Here is a 27276-nt window from a genome sequence, read left to right on the forward strand (position 1 = left end):
TGTAGCGTGGGGATGAGCCCTAGAGCAAAACTGTAAATCCTGTATATGATGGGGAGAACACTTCAAGCCAGGTAGTTATACTGTGTAACTGTAGGGGTATGTCTACACAGCAGTGTTATTTAGGAATAACTGACATTATTCCAAAATAACATAATTGCTTGTAGTGTAGCTGCAGACTGTGTAACTGTAGGAGTATGTCTACACAGCAGTGTTATTTAGGAATAACTGACATTATTCCAAAATAACATAATTGCTTGTAGTGTAGATGCAGACTATTTCAATATAATGTTGAAATAATGTCAAGTTGGAGGACTTCTTACTTCAACTCCTGTACCTCTCATTTTATAAGGAGTAAGGGAAATTGGAGGAAGAGTGCTCTTTTGTAGACAGAGCTAAAAGCCAAAATAGGCTATTTTTTTACTTGAGCTAAGCAATTGACATAACACAAGCGGCACAGCTTATTTCGGCTTTAGCCCTACAATGTAAATGTGCCCCAGATTATTTAACTTTCCTTAATGCTGCCTGTAAAATTTGGAAATACTGCAACCCTACTTGCCCCACCGATCTGTCCCAAGAGAGGGGAGTCAGTTTCAGTCTAACAACTTTCAACTATTATTTCTTCTCCGAGATATTGAGTCAGTGAACCAAACTGTGAAGGACGGGAACCACTTCAAGCCACGGAGTGCAGCAGCACCCTCAACCCAGCACCAGTTTCTTTTGCACGCTGGTTATGTTGGACTTGTGGTTGTTAAATGGGAGAGATTAAGGTGACACGAGGGGTGGGAGCGCCCATTGAGCGGCTATTGCTGGCCAGGAGCCCCCAGCCAGGGATAAGCGCCTCTACCCTGGGCTGGGTCGGCGCGTTAGTTCTTTCTTTAAAGGGGAGGAGGCGGGACTTGCGGGGCTGCTGCAGCCAATGGCGGGGAGGGGGGGAGCTCGGGTCTCTGTGTCTGAGGCTGGGGGGTCGCGAGGCTGAGCCCGGGCGCGAGCGGGCAGCGCCATGGAGCTAACGGCCCCTCCGCGGCCAGGCTGGGTCTTTCTCTCGCTGGCGGCCGCGGCGCTGCTGCTCCCGGGGGCGGCGGGTGAGTAGCGGCCCGGGGGGGCGGCTCCGCGGGTCCCCGCCGGCTCCTTTCAACAACATGGCGCAGGGGCCGGCCGGGCGGAGCCGGGTCCCTGCGGGGCGAGTCTTGAGTCTCCGCCGCCCGCGCGTTGGACGGGGAGGGGGCGGATCGTTGCGGGGACGCTCGGAGCTGCGGCATCCCGGGCCTAGCCTCGCCCCTGACACCCCCGCCGCCTGTCCGGCGTCCCCGCCGCCCCCGGCCGGCCCGGCGTGTGTGTCTTGGCGAGCTGGCGTGTCTGCCGCTGACACGTTCTCCTGGCGCGACACAGCTGGGTCCGTGCCCTGCCCGCTCGCTGCCGCCCGTGCCAGCACACGGAAGGCAGGAGGTGTGTCAGGAGACAGCGGGGCTGGGAGGGGCCTTATTTTGGGTTAGAAAAAGTTTATTAGGGGACGGAGATCCCAGAGAATGAGGGGAAGCCCAGCTTGAGTTTGGGGATTTCGGGGACAGTCTACACTGCAATAAAACCCTCGTGGTAGTAAGTCTCAGAGGCCGGATAAGGGACTTAGGCTCTCAGGCCTGGTCTGCATTTTAGCAGAAGGTTGAATTAAAACAGGCAATTCCAGCTGCATTAATTCCGTAGCTGGAGTCAACATATCTTCAATCCTGTTTCCGCACTGTCCCCATAGTGGGAGGCAGACAGGAGCAAACACTCCAGTTGGCTTCCCTTACTCCTCCTTTTGTGAGGAGTAACAGATGCCAGCCAGAATTGCCCTCAGCATTCGATTTACGGGTCTGTTACTAAACGCTAAATCGAATGTCAGAAGATCGACCTGTGGAGTGTCGATCTAGTGTAGACATGGCCGTAGGGTGCATGTTATAGGTCTAGAAACCACTCTGGAGTTGTTAGAGTGTAAGTTCTGAGAGAGACCCCTCAACTCTTAGCCAGGACTCGAGTCCCACCCTGAATATCTACACTGTTGTTTTTAGCCCATTCTCAGGTAAATCAGGCTCAGAGATGTTCATATTTTTTCCCCATTTTTCCCTCTAGCATGGTCTTGCACTGTGGTTAGCCAGGCCTCAGCAGAACTTTGAAATGGAAGGGAGAGTAACAACCTAAGGACCTTTCCATGCCTTAGTAGTGAGCTACTATTCTACATTGACACTTTTTGCAAATGCAAAATATACAAATAGGTGAGAAGATGCAGCAGAGCCCCACAATTGGACTACATCTACACTATGACTTTTCTTGGCAAAAAATATGCTAATGAGGGGCTCATTTGCATGAGTTGTGATCTCATTTACATATTTTCTGCCAATCCGTTTTTTGCTAGGGGTTTTTGCACAGAAACAAGCAGTGTGGACATTTTTGTTTTGCGCAAAAAAAAACCTTTTCCCATAAGATCGGTAAATCTCATTTTTGGGGCATAAGGATCTTGCGGAAAAAGGGGGTTTTGCGCAAAAAGAAAACGTCCATACTGCTTGTTTTGGCACAAAAATGGATCGGCAGAAAATATACAAATGAGACTGCAACTCATGCAAATGAATCCCTCATTTGCATATTTTCTGCCAATCCGTAGATTGTCCTGTAGAAGCTTCTCTCGTTGACAGGTTATTTTTTCTGTTGAATTAGTAAATTAATCCACCTCTCCCAGGTGGTAATTAAGGCAATGAAAGAGCTTTTCTATCAGCATCTAACTGCATCTACACTGGAGATTAGATCAATCTAACCCTCAGGGTAGGTGAAGCTCTGCTGCTTTAGTGGCTGTAGTATAATCATAGCCTTATTGTCTTAATTAAGAGAACAAAGACTTGAAAGAAGCTAATAGACAATTTATTTCAAATTGCCAAATTATCTGACTTCATAATTTTAGATAGAAATAAAAATAGTCTTCTGACATGTAGAAAAAGGGATAAAAAGATTTTTCTCTAGCAGTTATTAAAAATTAGTATACATGAAGGCAATAAAATGAAGCATCTTCTTATCTATTTGTATATTTTACATTTGCAAAGTGTCAAAAGTATAATAGTGGCTTACTACTTAAGTCTGGGGGACAGGTTCTTAGTCTCCCTTGTTAAATTAAGATCAAACCTCGACATTCTGTTACAACAATGACAAAATCATATTTTAGTTTGGTGATCTGTTTGTTTTTACAGCCTTGGCAGAACAAGGCTTGCTGTTTGTTGGTGGAAACTTACAATCTAACAGTTGCCCATTGTCTTACCTTTGTGTACTTAAGAGGGTCTTATCTTGGAAGCCATTGTGTTGCTTCGCTTTTCTTCCCCACAGCCTTACCTAAATTAGATGAGTACATTCACACAGGAAGATTTAATTTATAAGTTAATATAGAATAACTTCCCTCATTCACTGATCACCATACAATGTTCATAAAATTATTATATATACCAGCTGCACTTCTGTCATGGTATATACCAAGCGAACACATATATAGAGATGATGCTAAATGAACTGGCACATCAGGTGCTTCATATCTTGAAAATACGATCTCTTGTGTACTTTGAGCCATGAAAGAGTTAACTCTGTTAGCATTAGCATCTGAATTAGCACCTGTGTAGCTGAATGATGCACATGATACCTCAGATCTTTCCTTTCAGTTCTGCAAACAGACAAGTGTCACTGCATCTATTCCATTTGGGTCATATTTTGAAGCAATTATAACATAGCTGTGAAGGTTTCAGTAAAATAACAAATATTTTGTATAACAAGAGGGCAGCAGGAGGTGGTACTGGAGAATCTGAGACTTGGTCTAGTGGGCTACATCTTTGTATTGCCCCCAGATTTTTTGAGGTCATCATCTTTGTGAATACTTATCTTTAGTTCTACTTGGGAAAACGGAAATGTGAAATTTTGGGTTTTCTGATCAATTTCACATTACTTACAGAATTCTGAAAGGCATGAGTGAAACAAACAGATTCTTGTTAATTTAAAGCGTCTTGGGATAATCATGAAGAACAACAGGATTGGGAGCCCAATTTGTAGACTCAAGAAGACAACATTCCATTGACTTTTGTTTGGCTTATATTGGGAGCTATCTTTAAAATCTTAGGAAAATTAAATAAATTACTTTCTGTAGAAAATGACTCTCTAAGCTTCCTGTTTGGGTGGAATTTTCAAGCTGTTATGGAAAAATGCATAGTTTGGCTCCAACACTAATTTGGGGGAACAGTTAATTTGATAACAACATGCGCTACCAAAAGATGAGTTTTTTGGTCCACCGTTGTTTTTTGGGAGTCCATATATGTTAACAGATAAATTTAACAGTGTAAATATATGTGTGTCCAACTGAGGGCATTTAGCTGCAGAATAAGACAAACAGTGTGTCCAGACAAATGGAGTTTATGCTGACTTGGATTTAAGATGCTGGCTGGTGAATTGAGAGATGGGAGAGAGACTTTTTTTTTTTTAATGTTTACCTGGTAGTAATCAGGAGAATGCTAATAGGTGAGTTAAGGCAATAACCAATCCAAAAAGAGCCTAGTTATCTTGAAATGAAAAATGTATATGAATTGATATAAAATTGGCTCCTGGAAGATCCCAGGAACTCCATGTGGAATGTATGCAGTGTCCTAGTTATACATTATCACAAAAGCTACATGTGTATGAAGTATGAACATTTTTCCATTAGGGAGGAAAATATGCAAGAATTTCAAAGGCAATTAGGAAAAGCAAAACTGCAATACTAATTCATATCAGTGGGTCATCTAATCCAGAAATTCTACCTTTGACAGTAGCCATACCAGTTGCTAGAGAGGAAAATGTAAGTAACCCTGTATTAGGCAGGTCTACCTTTACTGAGGCTAGCAATATCCAGTCCACCATTGAGAAAACAAAGTTCTTGAATGTGAATCAAGAGAGAAAGTGGCATATAGCTCTAATGTATGCCATAGATTTGGTTTTTGGAATTGTCCAATTCTAGACCAATTGATCTTGGAAACTGACCTAATCAAGCAAGGAACCATTTGCAAACAAACTCCCTGCCAGTTTCCAGGTCTCTCTCACAAGCGAGATTCAGGCTTGATCACTATAGTTCTGGCCTTAAAGATCTCCAAGTGGGATTGTTGCAGCTCTCTGTGAATCTGAACACTCCAATATTTAAAACATTTCATTTAGTCCACAGTGCAGCAGACCATCTTCAGGGTGCTAATTCTTATCTTTGTTTTTACTTGCAAAATTGTATTGAAAGCCAAAAAGATATTCAGTTCTTTCCTAATAACTGCTGTAGTTTCACTAACATTTTGGGATTAGGAGTTGATATGAGTTGAACCATAAGATAAATTCTCTATTTTGATGTGGGCTACAATTTTTAAAAAGTTTGAGAACCCTGGTTTTAGTTGGTATAAATCTAACATGGAAGAATGATTTTCATAACCTGACTAGCTGTATATATGGTGCAATCTTTATTAATCCATATTGAGGGAGTTGGAGAATGGGACAATAAATGATGTAATCACGAAATTGCGTTAAGATCTAAAGAATTAAAGAAAGATTGGACATAATAGAATCATAGAATGCTAGAACTGGAAGGGACCTTGAGAAATCAAGTTCAGTCCCCTACCATCATGGCAGGACCAAGTACCAGCTAGATCATCCCTGATAGATTTTTATCCAACCTGCTCTTAAATATCTCTAGTGATTGAGATTCCATAACCTCTCTTGGCAATTTAATCCAGTGTTCAACCATCCTGACAGTTAGGAAGTTTTTCCTAATGTCCAACCTAAACCTCCCTTGATGCAATTTAAACCTATTACTTCTTCTTCTATTGTCAGAGGCCAAGGAGAACGATTTTTCTCCCTCCTCCTTGTGACACCCTTTTAGATACCTGAAACTATCATGTCCCCTCTCAATCTTCTCTTTTCTAAACTAAAGAGGCCCAATTCTTTCAGTCTTCCCTCTGTAGCTCATGATTTTTAGACTTTTAATAATTTTTGTTGCTCTTCTCTGGACCTTCTCCAATTTCTCCACATCTTTCTTGGAATGTGGTGCCCAGAACTGGACACAGTACTTCAACTGAGGCCTAATCAATACAGAGTGGAGTGGAAGAATTACTTCTCGTGTCTTGCTCACAATACTCCCGTTAATGCATCCCAGAATCATGTTTGCTTTTTTTTTTGCAATAGTGTCACACTGTTGTTTCATATTTAGCTTGTGGTCCCCTATGGCTCCTAGATCTCTTTCTGCAGTACTCCTTCCTAGATAGTGGCTTCCCATCCTGTATGTGTGAAACTGATTGTTCCTTCCTAAGTGGAGTTCTTTGCATTTGTCCTTATTAAACTTCGTCCTGTTTACCTCAGACCATTTCTCTAGTTTGTCCAGATCATTTTGAATTATGACCCTATCCTCCAAAGCACTTTCAGTCCCTCCCAGTTTGGTATCATCTGCAAACCTAATGAGTGTATACTCTGTGCCATCATCTAAATCGTTGATGAATATATTGAACAAAACAGGCCCCTTTGAAAGCCTAGTTGACAGTGGGCATCAGCAACAGATCTCTTTGATTAGTGGTGGACAGTGGACCCGTGAACAAATTGATTAGGTGTATAAATAATGATCATGATAGACAAACTTGTTGATTGTATTCTTATAGAATTACCAAATCATTTGTGGACGGAGTGACTGTAGTATGTATTTTCCTTGGTAGACTGGCTGTTGCTGATGATCATTATTTATTATTTGTATTGCTATTGCATCTAGGGGCCCTAATCATAGATCATGTGTTATATAAACACCGAATTTAAAACTATAGGGAAGACAAAAATGAAATTACTTTCCGGTTTTATTTATATGTTGGATGCCAACAGGAACAAATGAAAACCTTTTATGAAATCAAATGGTGGTGACTCATATGCATTAAATCACAGTTGTGGTGGAGTATCCTTTATTGTGAGATTTCTGTTTATATTTACGACTCAATGAAGTTGTTTGTAAATGCTTGAATATTCTAGATGTAGCAGTATCCCTTCTTGGTTGTGTTTGTAATAGACTATTTCTAGGACACTTCTGTGGGTTTTTTTAAGTGGGTAATCTATACAAGAGCCAGTAGAGATTCTCCCTGTCATTATAGCCAATTTAGGTATGTTTTGTTTTTGACCTATTCAATGATTTTTCCATTACAAAATCTTAAAAAATTCAAAGCCAGTGAACTTTTTTGTGTGTGCTCCTGTTGCCTAACAACTGAATCTTTTTCTCTATAAAACATTTTAAAAAAAACCAAACATATTTTGCTTCAAGGCGAAGTTCTTGTTTTTGCCAGTTTTCAAGCTGAAGTTAATTTATTTTATAGTTTGTAAACTCTTAAAACGGCCCTATAATAGTAATGCTAAAAGACTCTTTAAAGGAAAGCTGCTGTTAATTATACCTTAGCTAAATAACATATTTACTAAGAACATCATGCAACCTGTTTACGATGAAGCTAGTTTTTAGCAGGTCTCCCTCAATGCTGCAAAAATTCCTCTTTCTTTGAGAATTCACAGGACTTCACATGTGACAGCTCTTCATTCCTTGCAGTGACTAAAATGTCAGCAAAGGTTTTTTTCCTTTGACACAAGGAGATAGGTGAGAAATAATACAGTTCAAAGAAAATTGTATTGAAAAAATTGGGACTTTCATTCCACTTCACTATAAGCAAAGTTTAACTATTGTCAGAATTCATAAGTGTTAATTTCAGTTCTTTATATTTAAAACATAGCAGATTAGAAACACTACCAGTTTGGTTATCCATAAATGAGTACTGCTGTTTTGCTTTTTTTCTGTGGAAACTTTTTTTTTTTATCAACAATCTGGAACACACATAGATTAGGATGTGGAGTCTGCAGCTGCCATTTGAATTCATAAGGAAGTCTAATCTCTGCATTCATGTATAGCTGGACCACATAGTAACCTTTTGTAAGTTATGATTGATATCCATTCTAAACAACCTTCAGTAGCTTTTAAAATTTCCCAGACTTTTATTTTTCATGTGAAACTAGGGGGTGGCATCCCTTGCTCGCTATGCTTGCCCACTCCCTTCTCACAGGAGTAGGACAACCCCAGCTCTCCCCCAGGCCATGGGGAAGGGCTGGGCTGCGGCCACGCTATCCCAGGCCCCTTCTCTCCCCACCCCCAGTCACGCTAGCCTGGGCCCCTTCTCCCCACCCCCGGCCACAAAGCCTAGGCTCCTTCTCCCTCCCCCAGCTGCACCAGCTCAGGCCCTTTCTCCTCCCTGCCAGCCCAGGCCCCTTCTTTCTCCCCCGACCGTGTCAGCCTGGGCCCTTTTTCTCCCCTTCCTTCCCCCATGCCAGCCCGGGCCTTTTCTCTCTTCCTGGCTGCACCAGCCTGGTCCCCTTCTCTTCCCTGGGATGCACCAGCCCGGGCCCTTTCTCCTCCACCACACCATGCCACGCCAGCCCAGGCCCTTTTCCCTCCCGCTCCCGGCCACACCCTCCTTGGCCCTTTCTCTTGCCCCCCACGTCCTTTTGGCCACGATCTAACCCTCCCTCTCTCCCACTGCCTCACAGGCCCCGTGCTCTCCCACCGGCCGCTGGGGAAGGGAGGGAGAGGGCCACTCTGAAGCCTTGCAGAGCACTGGGGAAAGGGAATGGAGAGGGAGGAGGTAGGCAGGATGCACAGTAATGTGATGATGTCACTCTGTCGTCCCACAGTAAAAGTTTTGTTATATATAGAGAAAGAGATGTTCTGTTTTTGTCTCAGTTGCAGAAAAATCCAGTATGTAACTAAAAATAAATCTAGCAATAACTGTTGAACTGTACTTTTTTGAGAATGGGGAAAGCTTGGGGAAGATGCATTTTTGCCATTTAAAAAAAATTAGCTATCTTTATGGAACATCTATAGTGCCTCAGTGAGAACAGATATAAACATGCATTTGACTAGTTAGTATATCATCTGTGGATTACATGTGCATTTTTTTGTCTATTGAAAAATCATTTAGACCAGATCAAGCGTTTTAATGCATGTGTATTTGGTATGCAATGTTGGGTTGTGTTTTTCTTTGTAAACAAATAGAATCTTGCATAATTATGTTGGCACTGCATACAGATGCATGTGTAGTTGAGTGGAAATTTCCATTCATTGAATTATATCACTTAATATTTTGTTGACATTGCAGCATTTTAGGGACCTCTGATCGTGCGTGCGTGTGTGTGTGTGTGATGGCATTAGGCAGAGCTCTGAAGGAATGCTGTTTCATTCTTTATAATTTATTAGTATGTATGGGAGTTCTACTCATTGAACAATGAGAATGAAAACAAATACAAGTTGTACCTCTCTAGTCTGGCACCCTTGGGATCTGACCGGTACCAAACCAGAGAACTTGCTGAACCATGGGAGGTCAATATTTCATAGCAACATTTAGGGTTGCCAGGAGTCCAGTATTGACCCGGACAGTCCGGTATTTTCGCCTCCTGTCCAGTAAAAAAAAAAATTCAGAAAATACCGGACACCTAAAATGTCCAGTATTTTCTGTTTTTTTCCCCCCCTGCCAGGAGGCGAAAATATTGGACATCTGGCAACCCTACGATACACTCAGCAACCGGGCCCTGCTCCTGGCCCCCTGAACACATCCTCAGCCCCCGCTTATCTGGTTCTGCAGGTGCTTGTCTTGTGGCTAAAACAGAAACAAAATGGCCGCAGGCAAAAAAGCTTCTTAAAGGGGCCATGCTGATTTTTTTATTCTTAAATTAAAAACTTTTTTTTTTTTTCTTAATAACTGCAGTTGGGGTCCTTTTATTTTTCTTCTCAGCAACTTTGGTCTCCCCTTTTTTTTCTCAACAGTTTTTTTTAGTGTTTATTTTGGGGGGAAGTGGGGTGTTCGGTATTTTTGGGTAAAACATCTGGCAACCTTAGCAACGTTACCAGTATTTGCACTGTTTATCAAGGACTAGTGGCTGTAAACAAACTTTATGGGACCATGGAAACTTGTCACACCCATGATAAATAGACAGCCGGCTAACTAAAATCATGCAGAGCACAGATGTTGCCAGACCAGAGAGTACTGGCTAGAGAGATTCAATCTGTTTTTAAATAGCTGTTCCATTAATTGCACTGCCCAAACTGTACTCTGCTTAAAGGTAGAAATTATGCGTAAATAAGAGGACAGTAAAGTGGCAGTTAAAATTGCAAGTTTAATTTTAGCATTTCCTCACTTTTGAAGTGCTTCAGTTTGTAACCTCTGTGTTGCTTTGACACACACTTTCATGCACACTCTTACCCATTTGTGTGTATGTATATATTAGCAGACGTACCCAGTGTTGCTCAGGTCTTTAACTGGAGTAACTTGTTTTTTTAAATAGATGAAAAATATACATGCTTTATTTCAATGATTGTAGTTTTTTTTAAATGTAGGAAAATGAAGGCTGGAGCGAGTGACAGTGCCATCTATTTTTTTCCACGATTTTGTTCACAAACTATCATCAGACTCAGTCAGTTCTTGATGTAGTGTTGAAAACAGTCCGTTACTGAGTTCCATTGCATGTCTTGTAGAATAGTTAGCTTGATTCCTCCCACTTTTTTTCAGAGCAGCTGCTGCATAGTAGTTAGGGAAGTATTTTGCAGTTTCAACATTAGACTTTATTTCTGGAATACTGAAGTCTTTGGATAGGAGGTGCATCAAATGAGCACTGTGACTATATGTTATTAGCTTGGGGTACTCTTAACTCTCTCCTAAATTTCTTCTCATCTTGTTTCATTTGCATCATTGTCTGTGACCATGCGTAAGACATTTGAGTTTTTTTCACAATTTGTTATACCTTTTACTGCTACTTGTAAGTATTCTGCAGAGTGTGCATTTCCTGATGTATCAATTGTTTCTGTAAGTAAGACATACCGTTCTCCTATTGTCACACAATAACATACAACAGGATCATTGTGGACATTGCTCCACTCATTAAGATTCAGGTTAGCAATTATATCCTCTTCACTTTGCACACTGCTTAATTTGTCTTTCATACACTTTATTCAGAAATTTGCCCATGACATCTGCTCTGTTGGGTGGATTGTATCTTGGTCTTAATGACTGAACCATGTTAATAAAGTGTGGGTTCTCAAACATGCGGAAAGGAGAGTTTGTTGAAGATGGATTCTCATAAACAAAAAAAAGTCAGTGCAGTTATTTAATTATTATTACCATACTGCTCATTAAGTATTACACATTGCATTCACTGATACTCAGTACATCTTTAAAGGTGAAATTGTAAAAGGAAAATCTGCCTATTTTTTTTTAATCAAAACTGATAGCACCATAGAGTAACAACTATATTTTTGGTCAAACATGAAAATTTAAGAATAGTCCAAAAGGAAGACAGGCAGTTTCTTATGAAAGATGTATGAAATAGAAAAGTTTACTAACCTCAACATCCTGCATGTTCGGTCATGTTTCTCTCATAATCTTCAACATATCTTGATGTTGTTTCATTTGGGCAACCAGGCCTTGGATTTCTTTGTCCCACTGTTAGCATTTTGCATGCATGCCTCTCTTACCCACAGGTAGGGGAACTTCATTAAAATGTTCCCAAACTGGGGCTCTTCTATGGCCTGCTGCCATTATAGGTTTTCCCTTCTAGTGAGACACTGGTATGGTAGATCTCAAATCAATGAAGGCTACACGTCAAGACTTCTGGAATATGCTGCTCAAACAGTTTTACTTTTATTTCTACTGCTTTTCCCTCCCTTCTCAAGTTTATCTCTTGACTTCTTGTCCTGATCTATTCCACCCCTAACAATCTTCTATTCAGAAGCTTCAGGGGGTACCCAAGTTAGTCTGTACAGGATAAACTTAAACAACAAATGGCCTGGTAGCACTTTATAGACTAACAAAACATGTAGATGGTATCGTGAGCTTTCGTGGACTGTGCATCTACATGTTTTGTTAGTCTGTAAAGTGCTACCAGACCATTTGTTGTTTGTTGTGTGGTTCACCTTTTGGATACGAGAAGAGCCAGTAAAAACACCTCAGATAGACTCTTGCTAACTTTATTATGCACAGAATAGTAAAGGAAAGCAATGCAAGGTTACACAGGTCTATTTCAATACACAGGATAGTTAGCACAGACAATAATATAACACCTACACCTAGGACAATATCCAAGATCCTTGATTTTAAGGATATAGATATACATGTACTTATTTCTATAAATCACCCACACTTCCCGCTAAGACCTTACAATTGTCAGATGATTATCAGATGATTGTCAGATGGGAGGTCGTGGCCTCGTTGTTTCCCTACGTGCAGAGGTGTCCACAATGTATCAGTTGGTAGGAACAGGCACAACTTCTAGTTGCGAGTAAGGTAGTGGGGACCCTTACCCAATCCCTCCCACCAATTACCTTTTCTACACCTACATTTATAGCCATAGTGAGACTTGGTCATTATAGTACAATCTACCAATTAATTATGTATTGTATATGCCCCTCTTTTGTACATATCCTGCTAATCAAACTACACTCTACTTAATTGATCAGTGATTTTTGCTCATTAGCATTTTTATGTACCAGTACGAGGTTACTCCCAATGTTCTTGGCACAGTTTCTCTATACCAACGCACTATTGGTTAACGCACTCCTGATTTTCAAAGGTCAACCTTCTGCCTGGCCCACATACACTAGTTTTGAATAAGGCCTGGTTTGCTTTGTTAGAAGCCTCGCTTTGGTCAATGCAGACATCGTTAGTTCGGTCAGTGCAGGGCCGGACACCACAGACATTATTATTCTGGTCAAGACGGGATTGTCCAGGCTCCCCTACATTGTTGTTTAAGTTTAATCTTCTATTCGTTCAACTTTTTGAAACTTTGCACTTTTAGAGAGAAGGGATTGACTGTGTGTACACAAATTAGCAGAGGGACAATAGGCTTGAGATCTGTCATTTCTCATCTCCATATACAGCCGGTCCCTGAGTTACAAACGTGTCGACTTACGACCGTTTGTACTTATGACCAACTTCCTATTAAGCCCATTACAGCCGGTCCCTGAGTTAAGAACGCGCGATCCGCGCTTATGAACAGTGCGGCTGCATTTAAAAACATGTATTCCGACTTATGAACAAATCGAGTTACGACCAGGAGTTCGGAACATAACCCGTTTGTAAGCCGGAGACTACCTGAATTATTTATTTATTAGAATATTTTTGCTGTTAACAAGTATGTTATCTTTGGAGATATAAATTCACAGTTTGGGCTAGGGGGTCGCTGGCTGGCGATCTCCCCTCGTCTCACAAATTCTCTCATTCAGGACCGGTTAGGTCCCAACAATGTTGGACCAGGGAGGTCCAACCTGTTTATAGCATCACTTGGTTTCTGATTTTTAATGTTTTTTAATGTTAAAGAACATGAATGAACTTCAGACTTATCAAGAATAACTAAATGTTAGTTACATTCACTATGCATATTTAAATTATTTTATTGATACTAAAGAAATTTTCATTTTCCCTGTAGGTATGTCTTGCTGTTATCATGCAAAGGATAATTTAATGTGCCGTGATGTTTGTGAACAGGTAAGCTTATTTTAAAGTTGAGCAGTAGCAAGAAACTTGGTTCACTTCTGAATTCATATCTTCAAGATTTTAAGTTACTTGAAAAGTGGATCTGAAATTGATAAGTGTTTCAGTTCTATAGGAAACGTTTCTGGTACATGTAGACAAAATAGGGAAAGAAAATGTTAAAAATTACGTGGAAAAGTTAGATATCTTTAAGTCAATAAGGCCTGATGAAATGCATCTTAGAATACTAAATAAGGAGACATCTGAGTCATTAGCTTTTATCTTTAAAAAGTAATGGATGACAGGAGAGATTCCAGAAGACTGAAAAAGGGCTTTTTATAGATGGACATACAGTATCCATCCATAAAAAGAGAAATAAGGCCAACCCAGGGAATTATAGACTAACTTCTGTACCAGGAGAGCTAATGGAACAAATAATAAAGGAACCCATTAGCAAACATTTGGAAGATAATATGCTAAATCTTGTCAAACCAACCTGATAGCTTTTTTTGACAGGGTAGCAAGCCTTGTGGATAGTGGACAAGAAGTAGATGTGGTATATCTAGACTTCAGTAAGGCATTTAATACATGGCCTTCTTATTAACAAACTATTGAATTCTACCTGGATGGCGCTACGAAAAGGCAGGTACATAACTGGTTGGATAATCATTAACTACTTTCTGTGATCAGTGGTTCACAATCATGCTGGAAGGGCATAATCAGTAGAGTTCCTCAGAGATCAGTCCTGAGACTGATTCTGTTCAATATGTTCCTCAGTGATTTAGATAATGGCATTGATAATACTCTTTAAGTTTGTTTATGATACCAAGATGGGAGGAATTGCAAGTGCTTTGGAAGATAGGATGAAAATTCAGAATGATCTGGACGACAAACTGGAGAAATGGCCTGAGGTAAACAGGATGAAGTTTACTATAGACCAGTGTTTCCCATTTTTTTTTGACCACGGAACCCTTTCAAACTCAGAAAAATTTCAAGGAACCCCCTAGCCAGGGATTAAGTTTGTCGAGCAAAAAAAAAAAAAAAAACACACCCAAACACACACAGACTGCCAGTACACCACAATTGGTAGTAATAAGATGCTAAATACAGTCATGAGATCGCCATTCATTTAAATTCAACATACTGAATATAACACCATTCATTTATATTCAACAAAAATATATTAAATATGTACAAAAAATAAAACTATCAAATAATATTAATTATATTCATACTTTTCAATGCGAAGAGTGGTTTTTCTTCTTTTCTTGGCAAATTCTTTTTATATTTGGTTTAATAGTAGAAAGTTGGATTCGCATATCTGGCGCAGCATTTCAGTTGATTTCTGTATTTCGTTTTCATTGCTGCATAGTTCGAGAACCCAGTTTCGCACAAGTATGTACTGGCAAAGGGTAACAGCTGATGAATTGCGCGTCTTGATAAAGATGAATATTCTTGACTTTGACGTAAGTCACTCCAAAATGTAATCAGAGAAACTTCTTTAAATTTTGTATTAATTGGCCATCTGAAGCGATTTCAATTAGGTTTTCATAATCTTGTGTAGAAAAACTGACTGGCTTTTTATTGTTGTCATTGATGTTTGGAAAATACTTAATGATGTTCGTGTATAAATCGCGGAGGTGATCTGCAATGTCGCTGCGAATATCTTCATCAAGTTTGTATCCATTTTCTTCAAGGAAATCATTCAGAGTTGGTAAACAATCCAAATCATTTCGTCCTACAGATGAGATCCAAAACTGTAGGTTCCATGACAATGACAAAATTTTGTCTTTTGCATTAAAAATATTTACATTCTTTCCTTGCAGCGACAGATTTACTTCATTTAGTTTTGTAAAGATGTCTGCAAGATACGCAACTCTAGATAACCACAAAAAGTCTGTTAAACGATCAGACAGTTGGAATTTGTGATCCATCAGATTTGCAGAGAGCTCATGACGCAATTCAAATAATCTAACCAGCACTTTTCCTCGTGGTAGCCACCTGACTTCTGTATGTAGAAACAGGGCTGTGTGCTGACTACCCATATCTTCACACATAATTTTGAACAGTCTTGATTGTAATGGTCGAGTTTTTATATAATTAATAATCTGTACTGCTTCGTCCAACACATTTTTAAGAGAGGGAGAAATATTCTTAACTACCAGAGTGTGTCTGTGGAGAATGCAGTGACTGCTGGTGCAGTTTGGTGCTACATTATTTATTCGTGTTACAGCGCCAGCCACTGTTCCTACCATTGCTTTGGCACCATCACTGCACACATCAACACATTTTTCCCAGCTTATTTGATGTGTTTTCATAAAGTTATTGATACAATTGAATATATTCTCACCAGTTGTATTGGTTTGCAAAATTTCGCATAAAAGTAAGTCTTCTTCAATAGAACTATTAAAATCATAACGGACAAATACAAGCAGAACTGCAAGACCTGCAACGTCAGTGGACTCGTCTAATTGTAATGCATATGCATCACATAAATGCAGCCGAAAAATAAGCTCCTTCTCGATGTCAGCAGCAAGATCGTGAATATGACGTGTGACAGTATTGTTTGATAGTGGCACAGCCTCAACTTTTTTACTAGACTCGTGATCCAACATACACATCACAATATCTTTTGCACATGGTTTTATGAGTGATTCCCCAATAGTGTGTGCTTCTTCGGCGAGCGATATACGATAGCTTACTTTGTAAGATGCCTCTGTTGCATTTTCATTATCAGATTTGGCAATTTTTGACATGAAGAGTTTACTTTTTTCAAGCGTTTCAAGCTTTTGCTTAAAAAAACGAATGTCTTTATCTTTGTATTCTGGATGATTTGTTGCAAAATGTCTTCGCAATTTAGCAGGTACTAAACAACTATTAGATAATATTTTGTTGCACACTACACACTGGGCACCTGGAGCATCTTCATTTCCATTGCTTGTGAATCCAAATGCCAAATAGTCCTCACAATACCTGCGTTTCTTATTAGTCAGCTGAAATTTTTCATAATTAACTTGAGCTGCCTCAGTATTTTCCTTGCTGGTTTCAGTAAAAATATTGGAGTTTGAAGTACTCACTTTTCTCTTTAAAGTTCCTTCTTTTAACCAATGATCCATGGGGAATTTTGATATTAGATTGAATTCTTAAACTTAGTCACACACAGGAGCCACGTGTCCTCACAGTGTGTATGGGGATTTGTTCCGATCCTCACAGTGAGTAGGAGTTCCGGTGTTCCACTCGCTGATAGTACCCTCCCCTCCACACACATACACATGCTGCCTTTACCAAGGGACCTAGCGCAGCAGCAACACCTGCTTGTCTCGCTTCTGCCCGATCAACCCAAGATCCCTCTCTCGCTGCCGCTCTGCTTTTACCACCGGACCTAGCAGCAGCAACAGCTGCTTGTCCCGCTTCTGGCCGATCAACCCAAGATCCCTCTCCCGAATCCCCCGCTGCCACCCTTCATTTTTCCGGTGGTAAAAGCAGAGCAGCAGCGGGGGACGCGGGAGAGGAATCTTGGGTTGATCGGGCAGAAGCGGGACAAGCAGCTGTTGCTGCTGCTAGGTCCGGTGGTAAAAGCAGAGTGGCAGCGGGGGACATGGGAGATGTCTGAAAGGGGAGCGGGGAAGGAGCCAGCGTCTTTGCGCGCCGGGCTCCTCTGTCTCTTTAAGGGCGGGGGGAGGGGAGCGTTCGGGTTCTCGCAGAACCCTTACGTTCGCTTCGCGGAACCCCAGGGTTCCGCGGAGCACCATTTGGGAAACACTGCTATAGACAGATAGAAAGTACTCCACTTAGGAAGAAACAATCCACCACACACGTACAAAATGGGAAATGACTGACTAGGAAGGATTACTGTGGAAAAGGATCTAAGGGTCATATTGGACCACAAGCTAAAAACTAGTCAACAGTGTAACACTATTGCAAAAAACGTAAACATAATTTTGGGATGCTTTAGTGGGCGTATTGTAAGCAAGACACGAGAAGTAATTATTCCACTCTACTCTGCACTGATTAGTCCTCAACTGGAGTATTGTGTCCAGTTCCAGGCATTATGTTTCAGGAAAGATGTGGAGAAATTGGAGAAGGTCCAGAAATGAGCAATAAAAATAAAAAGTCTAGAAAATGTGACCTATGTGGGAAGATTGAAAGAACTGGATTTGTTTAGTCTCGAAAAGAGAAGACTGAGAGGGGACATGATAATTTAAAGTATCTAAAATGTTACAAAGACGAGAGTGAAAAATTATTCTCCTTAGCCTCTGAGGATAGGATAAGAAGCAATAGATTTAAATTGCACCAAAGAAGGTTTAGGTTGGACATTAAGAAAAATTTCTTAACTGTCAGGATGATTAACAACTGGAATAAATTCCCTAAGGAGGTTGTGGAATCTCCATCACTGGAAATTTTTAAGAGCAGTTTAGACACATACCTTTCAGGAGTGAGCAAGACAGCATCAACGGGCTAGGTCCAGCCCACCAAGCCCACAGCCATGTGAAGTCTCCTCCCCCCACTAGGGGCGCACAGCACCAGAGGAATCTGCCAGTTGTTCAAACCAGCTGGTGATTCCTTCTAGGCACTGTACGCCACTGGCAGGGGGAGGAGACTTGACATGCTCCCATTTCCCCAGACCCCAGACCCAGGGGTGGGGGAAGCATGCAAAGTCTCCTCCCACTGCCAGGTATGTGCAGTGCTTAGAGGAAACCGCCAGCTGTTCAAAACAGCTGGTGGTTCTCTCTAGGCGCCACATGCCCTTTGCAGGGTGGGGGCAGGAGGGCAAAGACTTCATGTGCTCCCCCACCACCTCGGTCAATCAGGATCTGTGGGCAGGGGAGCACGGGAAATCTCCTGGCCCATCCCTTCTGCCTGCGACCACTAAAAAAATTTGTGAAGTGGTCCCCCTTCACAAATTATTGCCCTCCCCTGGTCTAGATGATGCTTGGTTCTGCCATAAGTGCAGGGGACTGGTCCTGATAACCTCTAAAGGTCCCTTCCAGTTCTATGATTATAAGTGGTTCTCAACCTGTTTATCATTATGGGCTGCATATGCAGAATGTTTTCAGGGCTTCAGGTGGAGAGCCACAGACCCCCAGCCTGCACCCCCCTCTCCCCAAAACTCCTATACCCAGTGCCCTCTAGCCAGAGATGGCTTCACAGAGTGGGGACGGGAGGCAGAGCAGGCAACAGGAACCCCAATCCTGGATCGCACAGTGTAAGGTGGGTGGCAGAAACCCCAACCGCAGTGTGATCCTGGACCCTGAGCTTGTCGTGTCTGGTGGCAGCCAGGACCCCAGCCCTGCCTGGCTAGGCAGAAGCTGGCACTCTGGAACCCATGGGATCCAGATGTGTCCCAAAATCCACCCCACCGCATGGGAACTTGGGGGCAGGCAGTGGCCAGAATCTCTCATCCTTACCCTGCCAGGCTTAGTGCAGCAGCCAGCAGTCCAATGCTGCTGCACAGGGCTGAGGATCAGCTGGCAGCCAGGACCTGGCCTTGGGGCATTTTGCACATAGCTGAGCTGGGCCACAGATGTGTGCCAAATGGGCTGCAGTCCAAGAACCTCTGATGTAGACACTAAATGTCACAAAATACCTTGATATAGTCTATGTAATAGTTCTGTTGTTTTAATGAAAAGATTTTAACTTTTAAAGCCATATTCTTCCCTTTGCTATATGCATAAACTCACATTGAAGTCAGTGGGACGTGCATATGCATATTTAAGGTCAGAATATGACCAAGAAGCATTACACTTTCAGAGGTGGTTCACACCAATTTCTTAGTTTATCTTCAGCTCCTTCTGACATTTGGTGCATCTGCCTCTGAAAATACTGTAGAGATTAAGTCCATTGAAGTGGGTTTGAAAAACTTTTACTTGCACCCAGTTTCCGAATCTCTGATAGCAGCAGCAGTGCATGAAAGGTCCAGATAAAAGAAACCTCTAAAAGTTACATCAAAACCAAGGATATTAAAATACTAGATTTGTTTTTCAGGAAAAATTACTTGTCAAGACTACAGATTAGTAGAGCTTGGCATGGATACAAGATTATGAATCTGTGTCTGTATCCACACAAATGATATACAGGCAGTCCCCGAGTTACGTGGATCCGACTTATGTCGGATCCGCACTTATGAACGGGGCCCTCTCCCTGGTCTCCAGCAGACCAGGGAGAGGAAGCAAAGCGGCGGAACACGCGGGCAGCGGGCAGCCCAGACGCGTCTGGGTTGTCCGCTGCCCGCGTGCTCCGGGGCTTTGCTCTGCTTTGCTCCCTGTCCCCCTGGTCTGCAGACAAGGAGGACGGGGAGCAAAGCCCCGGAGCACGCGGGCAGCGGACAGCCCAGACACGTCTGGGCTGCCCGCGTGTTCCGCCGCTTTGCTCCCCGTCCCCCTGGTCTGCAGACCAGGGGGACGGGGAGCAAAGCAGAGCAAAGCCACGGAGCCCGAGGGCAGCAGGACAGCCACGGCGCGTCTGGGCTGTCCCGCTGCCCCCGTGCTCCGCGGCTTTGCTCCGGGCACCTGTGGTACAGCAGCTGGGGTGCTGCCGGTTGGTCCCGTAGTGCCGCTCTGGGCGCTACGAGACCAACCCGGCAGCACCCCAGCTGCTCTGCCCCAGGCGTCCTGATTCAGCCACTGCTGGTCAGTTTCAGCAGCGGCTGAATCAGGACGCCTGGGGCAGAGCAGCTTGGGTGCTGCTGGGTTGGTCCAGCGGCGGCGCTACTGGACCAACCCAGCAGCACCCCAGCTGCTCTGCCCCAGGCGTCCCTAAGTCAGCCGCTGCTGAAACTGACCAGTGGCTGACTACAGGAAGCCCCTTCCTGGGGCTTCCTGGAATCAGCTCCTGATCAGTTTCAGCAGCGGCTGACTTAGGGATGCCTGGGGTTCTTAAGTTGAATCTGTAGGTAAGTCAGAACTGGCGTCCAGATTCAGCCACTGTTGAAACTGATCAGTTTCAGCAGCGGCTGAATCTGGACGCCAGTTCCGACTTACATACAGATTCAGCTTAAGAACAAACCTATAGTCCCTATCTTGTACGTAACCCGGGGACTGCCTGTAACTAATATAATGCCAATATCTGAAAATTTGCAGGATTCTAGATATGAAAAATTTGTATTTACATCCATATCCTTTAAAATGATCTGTGGATGCAGATTCACATGGATATAAAATGGATATCCATGGATTTTCAGGACTCTACAAGGTAAGCACTGCAAATTACCAGGCAATTCTGTCAAAATATGATCACCTTAATTGGAACAAGGGATCACAATTTGATAAACTCCCTCAAGAACATTGGGAGGAACTGAAGTCTGTTGTAGCTGAGGAGTGAGTGAGTGAGTGAGTGAGTGAGTGAGTGAGAGAGAGAGAGAGAGAGAGAGAGAGAGAGTGTGTGTGTGTGTGTGTGTGTGTGTGTGTGTGTGTGTGTGTGTGTGTGTGTCAATACAGCAAGATCAGTGGCCACCTCCATTGATGCCCTTGTGCTTCATGGTCACAATCTTCAAGAATATCAGAGGAAGTCAAGACAACAATTGTAGACTTCCCATTTGAGCTGTAGTACACACAAATGGATGTACTTCACCCTCTGAAAGATTGGAGACACACTCTCCATCCCACAAAAGTCTACCTGTAAGCCCATAGGACAGTGTTTCTCAAAGTGGTCCATGAAGCCATGTTGAGAAACCTGCTAACTGGCCGCTCTGGTGTGTTTATTTTCTGGCTCAGTGGCTACAGAGCCTCATGGCTCCCCTTGGCTGCAAACAGTGAACCAAAGCCAAAGGGAGTCACGGGAAGCAGTGTGGGCCACCTTGAGAAACACTGCCATAGGAGAAAGAAGTCAGGTCACCTAGCTAGTCTAGGTTAAGATCCTACAGCTATTACTATAACCCAGAAACATAATTGGAGCTTCTGAGGAAGAACCACAGTTACTGAAGGATACATAACCGTTCTTTTTTTTTCAAAAGATTATACACATGTGCTCTGGTGACAGTCAAGCAATGAACTGAATCAGGAGGTAGGTGATAGGAGTCTTATTTAAATTATTATTGTTGAATAGCCTATGCCAAAGCAGGTATCGTATCTTGAAGCCTAAGCGAAGAAACAGTCTGGGGAACAGTGTGTGTTGATCCCAACTTATCTGCCCTGCAGATCTCTGAAATTAATATGCTTCTGAGAGAAGTTGTATGAGACTAGATGGAGTGAGCTCTAAGCCACATGGGTGGATCTCATCTAGCCAGTTCCCAGCATGATGTAACAATTAAATAGTATTTGGGTAGATATTGCCTGACCTTTCACTCATTACAAATTCAACAAACAGACTTAGGAAGCTCCCAAAGGGTCTTGTTCTCGCAAGGTAATATGGAAAAGCCCCTATCATATGAAGGACATGCAGTATGGGTTCCTCAGGTTGGAGTGGGGTTTCCACAAAAAATATTTGAATGAAAATTTGAGAATGAGGTTTAAGGGTCTCTTTTGTCTTTAAGGGCACCAGATAAGGTGGACTAGTTATGAGAGCCTGAACCTCTCCTAGCCTTCAAACTGATTTTATAGCTACCGAAAAAGCCATTTTCATAGATAGTGTAAAGGAAGAAATTGCTGGGAGCTCAAGTGGATGTCCCATTTACCATGTTATGGTAATATATAGCTTCTGAGGGAAGGGGGCTCCTAGACTGGGGAAAATTTGGCTACTGTAGAGTGGGAAAATGACCCTGGATATAAGGATGATGAGCTGATGTTGCTGCTAAATGTACCTATGCTCTGAATATTTTATGGATAGCAAATAGATGCCGAATTCCTACGATTGGGAAGGGAATGAAGCTGAATGTGGTGCTCCACTTTAATAATCTCCAGGACTGTGTGGCCTCAAATAATTTCTTTCTAGGCCTTCCAAAAATGAAAAGGTAGTTGCCAAAAGGGACAGCTGGGGAGGGATGGGGAGGTGGGACTTGTGTCTGAAAAACCACAGTTACTATAAGATAAGAAACTCTTTTGAAGAAGAGATCATTTGCCTTGATTCCAAATCACCTTGCTACTATCATGGTTGGGAGAAATGGGAGTAACTTTTTAGGGACACTTTTCTCTCCCCCACAAAGTGAAACTGTCATAAATATTCATTGGGCATCTGTTACATGTCCATTTTCTGCTCAATATCTTGCGGAGGTCTTTACTTTTCAGTCATTGAAGAACTGAAATGGATTTTTCTAATGGGCACTGAGGCAACTCACAGTTGGTTTCAGAATGAGACTGGCTTGCCTGTAACTCAGATGCCCAAAATATCTATCGTTGAAAGCTACATGAATTTCAACCTCTCTTTACCAGTATGAGTATTAACCCAGTCAAAGGCTACATTTTCAAAACTGAAACTGCTGTAAAGTAATTCCTTGCTTTCGGTCATAGTAGCAGAAGCATGTTTATACAATTTACCTTGTAGTGAGGAAGTGTAAAATTAGGTCCTAAAAGACTTGTTTCTTTCCAAGTCCCCAAAGATCTCCATAATATAACTTTTGCTTCAGTCTAACTTGTGCTTTTTACTATTAGTCTCAAGCTATTGAACAGACCAAGAGCTCCTGAATAGGAGAACATATATTTCATTTTTAGAATCAAATATATTCATCTCCCTCTCCAAATGTTGCTTATCCGAAAGCTTGTCCAATTAACTCAAATTACAAATGAGATTTCTTTATAGATGAATGTGTTGCTTACATTGTGCACAAATTTACTTCTAGTGAAAGTTAACCCCAAAATACTAATTAATTAAAAGCAAATTGTGAATTTAGGAAAGCAAAATTTAAGAAGTCAAATGAGCTTGAATGAAAACGTATACCTTTTTTCTTCTTCTGATATTTATGCTATCTTTTGATCTTTTTGTCACAGATTTTGTCCTCTAAAAGTGATTCCCGTCTGAAACATTTGCTGCAACGGGCACCAGAATATTGCCCAGAATCAATGGTATGCCTTGACTTTTTTTGCTAAGATAGCTAAATAAGTATTTTTAAAAATGAAAGCTGAGATTCTCATTTAATCACGACTCTGGAAGTTAGATCTTTAAGAAAACAACAAATATTGCAAGTCTTATCATGCCATGGTGGGGCTGGGTGGAGGGCCAAGCAGCAGGCATTGAGATAAAATAGTTTACTGTTTTAACATCCTTAAACTAAATGAACTACCTAGTTAATTACTGGAAAATTATAGAGTGGCTTGTATGTTACTGCTTGTTCAGTTACATATCTGCAGAAATAATAAAATTCAGATTAATTAATTAATCCAAAAGCTTTCTGCCTTGAAAAACAACAACAATTTTGCTTGAGTATTCTAATTTTCTTACTTTACTGATCAGTTTTTATTATTTTATGTAGTGTCAACAATGTGTTTAGGCTCTTAATAGACTAGTAAAACCCAAGTCTTTTCCCCAAAACTCTGCTGTTGAATTGAATAAGGCCTAGTTATTCTTTAGATTAGACGTTCAATGTTTTATTGTTGTGGCTCAACCATTAAATCTTTCAGCTCAGTGTGGTCCACAGACTGATGTTTGAAAACTAATGGTGTAAGTAAAACACGGGATATGGCAAAAAAAAAAGAAACCAAACAAAAAAACAGATTGCAAGGTGGTGATAGCAATTGTGTTGATACTTAGCTTTTTATTTTAAATTTTATTGAGTTACATAGTTAATGTTTCTCAGCATGGGCAAGTAGGGTTTACTGATGTCATGGGAGAAAATGTTTTCAAGGGTGCTAGAAAGTCAGGGATAGGGAGTTTCCATGTGTACGTACAACTGAATAGAAAAAGGGATACTCTAGCAATTTTCAGGGCCAAGTGTGGGGAGGGAGTACTGGAATATACATTCTAAAATAGTAATACAGGTTGAACCTCACTGGTTTTGGCACCCTCAAGACCGGAGTGGTCCCAAACAAGGGAATTTGCCAGACCCAGGGAGATCAGGTGTCCAGGCTCACCCGGGGCTCCCTTCTTGGCTGCTGCCTTAGCTGCTGCCCTGGAGGCCTGATCTCCTCCAGCCCACCTGCCAGGCTCTGCTCCCCCTAGCCTGCTCACGGGGCTCTGCTGCCTGCCTTCAGCCCCACATGGAGTGGCAGCTGTTTCCAGGGTTCCCTCGCCCTGGGGGTGGGGGCTGCTGATCCTGGGGTTCTCTTTGTGCAGTGGGAGTGGCAGCTGCTCCCGGAGTTCCCTGTGTGTGGTGGTGGTGGCAGCTGCTCCCAGGATTTCCTGGCTTTGGTTCCATGTGCAGCAGCAGTGAATCCTAGGGTTTCCCAAACCCGGCCTCTTGTGGGGCCAGGGAACCCCAGAAGCAGTTGGGCAGCAGCTGCTCACAGGGTTACATTTAGGGGGGATTCTGACTTAGTCATTCAGTCATAATCCCACAAATGGTAGCTTCGCCCCATTGGCTCTTCGGCCAATCACATACACCAGATGTGTGAACCTGCGGTTCCTCTCCTACTGAGCAGGATTACTATTGCAACAAACACATTATCAGTAGGGTAAAACTAACCTGTCTCACGATGGTCTAAACCCAGCTCACGTTCCCTATTAGTGGGTGAACAATCCCGTGCTTGGTGAATTCTGCTTCACAATGATAGGAAGAGCCGACATTGAAGGATCAAAAAGCAACATCGCTAAGAACGATTGGCCGCCACATGCCAGTTATCCCTGTGGTAATTTTTCTCTACCCTCAGTCCACTGCCCCTGCAGGCTGTTGCCAGCCAGACTGGCTCTGCTCCTAGCTGTTCTCAGCCTCTGTGTCTGGGGCTCTCTGATCTAGCAACATCTGGGGTCCTGCTGGACCATTGATGTTGCCGGACCAATGAGTCCCAGATGATAGAGGTTCAACGTTAGTTTAAAAGTGTGATTGTGCTTCCCAGCCATCTATTTCATATCTGTAATGTTGCTTTGGCAAAGAGAAAGCAATGTAGATAACTTTCTGTTCAAAAAGTTTAACAGTTTAGTTTAACTTCATGCTTCTTATTTTCAGACATTGTCTCTCTCCTGCCCCCCCCCCCCTTTTGTGTTTGTTTTTAAATTTGCTATCAGATTTGCATGGATACTGCACGGATAATACTAAACAGAAGACCGGCATATTACAAAATGTATTGCAGAATAGCCTTCTGCTTGCTGAAACACAAATACGTGAAATTTACTTTCCAAAGTTCTCAAATGGTGAGGAGGGGAGATATTCTAGCAACACATTGGTGAATGAGGAATGTAGACACTGGCAGACTTGGAAGCTCTTGGAATACTTTAAAGAACTGGTGTGGCAGGGTCAGGCCAGATGGCTGCTACAGAATGGGAGAAAGACAGCCCAAAAGGCGTAAAAGGCCTGCTAAATAGAAGCAGAGGGCAGCAAGACAATTAGAAGCAGCTGGTAGAGAGCTGGCCCAGGCAGACGGGGGCCAGCTGACTCCACTTCAAGCCTGCTGGAGGCCTTTAAAAGCTTCCCCAGTTGGAGGGGGGGAGGGGAGTGAGAGGATGGAAGGAGAGGTAGAGGGGAGACAGAGAGCTTGAGTTTGAGAGTAAGCCCTAACAGCTTTAGAGCAGAAACAACAGGGGAGGGAGTCTCAGAAGGAGTGGATGGGCTCCCTACCCCAGAAACAAGCTGCAAGTCTCAACCCCTGGGGAAGGGAGCAAGCTGTCCGTGCAAGCAGTGGCCTGGGAAGAGGTGCCCTTGCTACACTAGATTCAGTGCAGCAGTCACAAGCGGTGCAATAGTCACGATGAACTTAGTTTTCTTCTTCGAGTGGCCCCGTGGGTGCTCCACTCCAGGTGTCGGGTCCCGTCCCGGCGCCGCGAATCGGAGAGCTATCAGAGCCGTGGTCCGCCGGACCGCGCATGCGTGGCTGCCCGAGGCGGCGTTCGCGCCTTTGATGTGTTGTGCGCGGTCCGGCTTGCTCAGTTCCTCTCAGCCGCCCTCGGTCGCGGACGAGAGCTCCTACTTGTCAGTTTCACTTCACAACAGCTTTTTCAAAGAAGCCTTCACATTTGTAAATAGTTCAGAGCCTGATTAGTTAATTAGTTCTTGTTGGTTTTTACTTTAAAAAAAAAAAAAAAAAAAAAAAAAAAAAGAAGAGGAGGAAAAACGGACTGGATCTCACAGCCAGTTGAGGGGACAAGTGGAGGAGAGTACTCAATTTCTCCCTCCTCCTTAATTCACTATGCCGGGATCCCCCGGTTTTAAAAAATGCTCCGTCTGTCAGGACCCTATGCCGATATCAGACGGTCATGATTCTTGTGTGAGGTGCCTGGGTGAGACGCATGTCCCCCAGAAGTGCACTCACTGTAGCAAGTTAACGGCGAGGGCTCGTAAGGACCGAGACTTGCGCCTCAAACTTATTCTTTATGGCAAGGCGCTGGAGTCCGATGCCATACCCGCCTCTGGCATAGCAGCCCAGAAACGGCGGGCAACGTCTCCCGGGACAGCCGTTACAAAAAAGACTAAGGCGTCCCCAGCTCGATCACTGCCAGACACCACTAAAACAAGATGCCCTGACGAGGCATCTGGGTCAGCAGTCCCAGGGCAGAAACGGGCTCCTGGTCAGACGAGACTGGCACCGGCTCCAAAAACCGCGCAGAAACCAGCATCGGCAGGAGCGCGAAAGCCGGCACCGCCAACTGCCGCCCAAGCGGCGCCGGCGGCGGAGATTTTAAACCCCTCGGTGCCGAGCCGCCAAGTCTCTCAGGCGGCACCGCTGGCTGATCTGCCGGCACCGGGCTCTTCGTCGGCACGGTCAACGCTGCC

The 27276-nt window shown here is 43.0% G+C and overlaps 1 protein-coding gene across 3 annotated transcripts in view; it reads left to right on the forward strand.

The window, feature by feature from the left end:
• RECK (reversion inducing cysteine rich protein with kazal motifs) overlaps positions 1–27276 on the forward strand; it is a 150645-nt gene that overhangs the window by 17544 nt on the left and 105825 nt on the right. Inside the window, exons 1-3 of one of the 3 annotated variants that reach the window (XM_075921582.1) lie at positions 925–1082; positions 13501–13559; positions 23405–23479. In XM_075921582.1, the coding sequence (XP_075777697.1) occupies positions 1001–1082; positions 13501–13559; positions 23405–23479 (216 nt within the window). In that variant the 5' untranslated portion in view covers positions 925–1000. Of the gene's footprint in view, positions 1–924; positions 1083–13500; positions 13560–21495; positions 21546–23404; positions 23480–27276 lie in introns of those variants that run through there. The other 2 variants (XM_025179697.2, XM_025179693.2) reach the window with 2 other exon arrangements.

Source organism: Pelodiscus sinensis, chromosome 2 (genome assembly GCF_049634645.1).
Source record: "Pelodiscus sinensis isolate JC-2024 chromosome 2, ASM4963464v1, whole genome shotgun sequence".
Taxonomy (NCBI): Eukaryota; Metazoa; Chordata; order Testudines; family Trionychidae; genus Pelodiscus; species Pelodiscus sinensis.